At 44.8% G+C, this 5,428-nt stretch overlaps 1 protein-coding gene across 1 annotated transcript; it reads left to right on the top strand.

Moving 5' to 3' along the window:
* The first annotated feature begins 1,367 nt into the window (after nt 1-1,367).
* On the top strand, nt 1,368-2,623 carry LOC120674326 (nuclear transcription factor Y subunit B-4-like). Its single transcript, XM_039955499.1, has 2 exons — nt 1,368-2,172; nt 2,300-2,623. Exon 1 carries the CDS (start codon nt 1,625-1,627, stop codon nt 2,117-2,119), a length of 495 nt encoding a protein of 164 aa, XP_039811433.1. The 5' UTR covers nt 1,368-1,624; the 3' UTR covers nt 2,120-2,172; nt 2,300-2,623.
* Nucleotides 2,624-5,428: the final 2,805 nt, after the last annotated feature.

The raw sequence follows: 5,428 nt of genomic DNA, 5'->3' as shown, positions 1-5,428 counted from the left end.
TTGGTATATTATACATATGAACCCATTTGGAGGAAACGATCAGTACTTGTATTATTGAAACAAATTCAGACTGGTGTTCCCCTGATTGGGGTTTAGCTGAAGCAACCAAGCTAGGAAGCAATGCAAGTGCCCAGTTCCCCGGCCCTTGGAACTCAAAAGAATATACCAGCTGGACAGCCACACGCGCATACAATAATAACATATTGATGTATGCATATACTATAACCTGATCGATGCTCAATATCACCCACTGTACCTTTTTTTGTAACTTGCGCAATGGACACAGTATAGGTTACAATTGTTTAGCTACCTAGCCTTCTATATTTGGACCCTTTTGTTAAAAAACAACATTATTAGGTAGTACTAGCTAGATTATTTTCAGCGCATTGATATACGAACAATATATTGTTAAAAAAATATAAAAGTTTAGATGTGTGTTCTGTCCACAAATATGTGGATGTGTGGATCGGATCTTCTAGCTCCCTGTGCATAGACATATGGAGGCCGTACTCAGCTACTACTACACTGCTGCTGATGATAAGGAGGACACGAGGAGCTAGGCTCTGCCTCTCCGGCGAGCAACAGTTGCGCCCCCCACCCCTCCTAGCGCATCGATCGATCACGTGCGCATGTGGACGCTCCACCCGAGGCTGTACGGCGACCTACGCATTAAAATTACGGGGCAGGCAGGCAGGCCGGCCGGCCGGCCATGATCGGCGGCGGGCCGGGCGGGCGGCATGAACAGAAGAGCGAGCAGCTTAGAGCATTCCCCAACAGTTAATAACCAACAACCGGCAGGGCCGGCTGCTACCAGCAAACCAAGAACCGGCTACATGCGGCATGCTGCAGAGGTTAGCCAGCTAGCTAGGAGGCAGCAATTGCGCGTAGCGTAGCGACGGGGACCAGACCAGACCATGGCAGGCATGGCTGATTGGCTGAATCCCTGAATCGAATGGGGAGGCCGGCCACATGCCTGTGTTCTGTGGCTGATTGGAGAGCCGGCTGCGTCTGCCACTCTGCCGGGCTCTCTCTCTAGATCTCTCTCTCTCTCTCTCTCTCTCTCTCTCTCTCTCCAGTCGGCCGGTGTGCCGTGTGCGGCGGCCGGCGGGCACTGCACCGCCGCGCGCGGGCAGCCCCCGCGCGCCGGGGGTACGGCCGGTCAAGCGGCTCTGCTAGTAGCTAGCCCAGCAGCCACCGCCCCGCAGCCAGGCGCGCACAGAGACGACAATTCAACGACCCGTGTGATAGGCTGGCGCGTCATGGCGTACACGTCATGCACTCACATATCCTGGGTGTGGGCACAAGCACAAGCGGAGGCGGAGGCACTCTGGGCAGCGAGGCGCGGGCGAGACCTGCTACTGGTCCAATTGTCTCTCCGCCAATAAAACAAGAGAGCCACCGTGTATAAAACAACAGAGGCAGAGAAGAGAGACCGACCGATCGATCGTCACCGGGCGAGGCGAGACCGCGAGAGAGACTACATACTAGCTAGACGGCCAGCCGGGAGCGAGCGGCCTATAGCGACAGCAAGCAGCAAGAACACGCGAGCACCAGAGAGGGAGAGAGAGAGAGGGCCGGGCCGGGCCGGCCGGGAATAAAGCGAGCGAGCGAGCGAACGGCATCCATGGCCGACCACCACGGGCAGGGGGGGCGCGGCGGCCCGGGGGCAGAGGAGATCAAGGAGCAGGACCGGCTGCTGCCCATCGCCAACGTCGGGCGCATCATGAAGCAGATCCTGCCGCCCAACGCCAAGATCTCCAAGGAGGCCAAGGAGACGATGCAGGAGTGCGTGTCCGAGTTCATCAGCTTCGTCACCGGGGAGGCCTCCGACAAGTGCCACAAGGAGAAGCGCAAGACCGTCAACGGCGACGACGTCTGCTGGGCCTTCGGCGCCCTCGGCTTCGACGACTACGTCGACCCCATGCGCAGGTACCTCCACAAGTACCGCGAGCTCGAGGGCGACCGCGCCGCCGCCGCCGCGTCCTCCCGCGGGGGCGGGGGCTCCACGTCCACCTCGGCCGGCCCCGACGCCGGGGCAGGAGCAGGACCCAGCAGCGGTCATTTCATGTTCGGCGCCATGGACAGGAGCGATAACAACAGCTCCTCCAGGCCCTTTTAATCCATCTTAATTCTTGCCCAAGAGCTCATCGCTTTCTACTCATTTTTGGAGAGGTGAGTCGTCCAAAATTAATTAATGGTAGTGTGGCAGCTGTAGTAGCTAGACTACTAGTCTTATTGTTGAAGAAGGTGGGGATCGATGATGAATGGCTACATACTGATCGATGTAATGTTGAGGTAGGTAGCGTAGATCGATGGGAACACCAGGAGCGAGGAACAGGCTAGTGATGTATTTGATCGGTGAAGATGGCCGGAGCTGAGACCTACCGGCCGGAGGATCATATATATCGTCGGTCGGAGGTGCATGTAACTGCACTGCACATGATCGATCGACTCGGTCTGATTTATTTAATTGGCATCAGAATGTTAATTTGCATTGTCTCTAGTCTGCACATTGTTACGTAGCTTAATTAATTTCAGTTGATTTTAGTTTTGTAGCCGGCGGCCGGTAAGAATAATATATATTCTAGATTCAAAAGTTATTGATGCTGCTCTTGGCTCGTAATTCTTTCTTGTTCATTCAGTCATTATGTATATATTGATTGGTTTCATTCGGCAGGTTTATTTCGATCCATATGCATTGCTTCTAGCTAGTAGGATGCTAGCAGCAGCTAGCTCATATCAGGCATATAAATCATCTTACTAGTTAGTAATCAAGATTATTCTAATAAGTCTTACTGATGGTTGATTCTTGCTCCAGAATGTTATTAGCTAGCATGAGGAACGACCTAGTAGCTAGTAGACAGTAAGTCAGTAGTAGCACACGGTGTGATTAAGCAGCTAGTGCTCGCTGCTTCATGAAAAATCATTATATATGGAAACACCAATATATGGTTGATCCTTGCTACCATACACGGTTAATTATTAGACTGCATATTACTACATACTTGGTGATAATTTCTAGTTTTACATACTTCTATGTACAGATGGTTTGCACACATTATTCTTCTGTTTAGACTGAAGCTGCTGAGAGCATTTTTATATATGATGCATCTATCTCGATTTGTTTTGAGTTTTAATTTCTTCTCATTCGGATCCTAGGTAAAAAAATATATATATCAGAAACTTTAGTTTCGAGTGTATATATGTGCATATATGTAGCCGGCCGCATGCGGTAGTTACATATATATACTCATCATCTGGTGGAGCAGTCTTGTATTAAATGTTCATAGGACACAGAAATTGATGTTTCTTTAACCACTGACATAATAAATGGCATGCATGCTCTATGACGTCGTTCCAGAGTCCAGAGAGTGATGGACTCTGGCTTCCAATAATTCAGGCATCACACATGCATCATGCACTATGTATATGTAATGGAACAGCATGCATGACAAACAGTACATCTTAGTATATAGTCCAATCACCATATATATATACGAAAACACATACTAGGTGCAAACTCCTGTAAACCTAAATGACTGGCTTGATGATGAACGATAGCAATTGTCTTTTTTTAACTTTCTGTAGTTAAATTATCCTCATTTTATTTTGCTTGTTTCAGTTTATTTTTCTTGTCTTGATCTGATTGATCATGTTACTTAATAATTAAGTATGGCAGTTGAAATAATTGAACTATCAAGCACGAGTTGACCTTTCAAATAAAGGCCTTATATATTTTGGCACTTCACATTTTTTAGATGATTTTAATCGAATCTGTTGGAGATATGATACTCAAACGTATTGACCATACTATACACTTATAGTGGTATGTTAAATGCACATAATTCGCTGAGACATACATGCATGACTAAGGCAATTTAGGAGGGTGCACGAGTGTTCTTGGTACTTCCCAAGTTTCATCGTAGCACCTGCATCCGCAAACAATTATCATTTGAATAAAATTGTCCGCCGTTCTACTAGAACCAAACGGATCGATTCAGTGGCTAAGATGCAGCCAAATACTACTTATTACGTTAATCTAAGAGGATAGTGATATCATTTGTACAAACATAATGGTGACATAGAGCGTGCTCGGTCTCTAAAATAGTATTTCAATGATAAGTTCCTATGTACAAAAAAAAATGCATGGTAGTGGTCCTCTGAATTTGTTTGGATAAACATGCATGTATTTTTAAGTAATTTACCACTACAATTAACAGTATGTATTTTTTTACAAAAACATTTTGTTGCTAAATTTGTTTAGTGATGGAATGAAACAAATTGTTCTCCAGCCTTACATATGAGATTCATATGGCTGATCATTACTACAAAACTCCCTCAAACGCTAGAAAAGTGAAACTAATAAAGTCTAGCAGAAATAATCATAGTGGAGTCAAACTATACACCACAATAGTAAGGGAAAAAGCTATCTCAAATGTAGCCCCATGGAGTTGTCTTCTTTGGTCCTCCTTCTGTGTAGAAAGTGTAAAATATAATTTCAGGAAGGACCCCGGCTCTTTGGAACACGGCATTAATGAAACACATGAATAGAAGAAATGTAGGATTGAATTAACATACCATCTTAACTTCTTTGGAACAAAGAGAACATAGGAAAAATGCAAGAATGATCTTTTAGATGGAGCAAATGGTAAAAATACCAGAATCAGATGAGAGATAAGTAGCTGCAACGGAAACTTTTCACTGAGGTTGGTACTTATTTTTTAAATCCTCCAAAAATCTTATACGAAACAAAACATACCTCAATAGAAGTTTTCAACAACTCCATTACTTTATCCTAAACCCATAATGGCCCTTGTTGAAAAATTCCCATGTTAGCTAAACCTTCCAAAATTGTTATGAGAATTGTACAATCCAAAGAGGCATAATAAGGAGTTGTTTGGATTAAGTCATGCAGTACCCCTAATATATTGCAAGTTTCATAGTACACTAACATGCTCTTATTTTTCTGAATGTACGTACCTAATTGGCACATATGATTTTTCAATCCTTCCACAAATTTTACTAGGCCACCAAATTGTTTTGAGAATAATGAATGAATTTTTTTAGAAACCTTGGAGCTTATTTGTGCAAATCATTTGAGTGCAAAACAATCAATAATAATTGTGAAATGAGCATTTTTCCCTACATTGATGTAGTTTCTAGGTGGACGTTGATCACGATTGAGGAAGACTCTAGTACTAGCAAATTGCTTAATTTAATCAGTAGGCCACCATTGGCTTGTCTCATATAATTGCTGCTGATCGACTTGTCAAACCAACTTAGAGATAGAGTAGACCACCCGAACTACTTTCGGCCCTCTCCTCGTTTGAATTTTTGTGAGGCATAAATTGATACCATCCCCAGCTATGTTTTTTTTGCTCCCAAACCTAACAAGCTAAGGGGCAGGACCACCACTTTTTTTTAAAAA

This window comes from Panicum virgatum, chromosome 5N, assembly GCF_016808335.1.
Source record: "Panicum virgatum strain AP13 chromosome 5N, P.virgatum_v5, whole genome shotgun sequence".
Classification (NCBI taxonomy): domain Eukaryota; kingdom Viridiplantae; phylum Streptophyta; class Magnoliopsida; order Poales; family Poaceae; genus Panicum; species Panicum virgatum.
Note: the sequence above shows the minus strand (reverse complement) of the source record. Positions and strands in the feature narration are given on the sequence as shown.

Coding starts and splice junctions, on each gene's coding strand:
- LOC120674326 (XM_039955499.1), top strand. CDS start 1,625: ATGGCCGACCACCACGGGCAGGGGGGGCGCGGCGGCCCGGGGGCAGAG.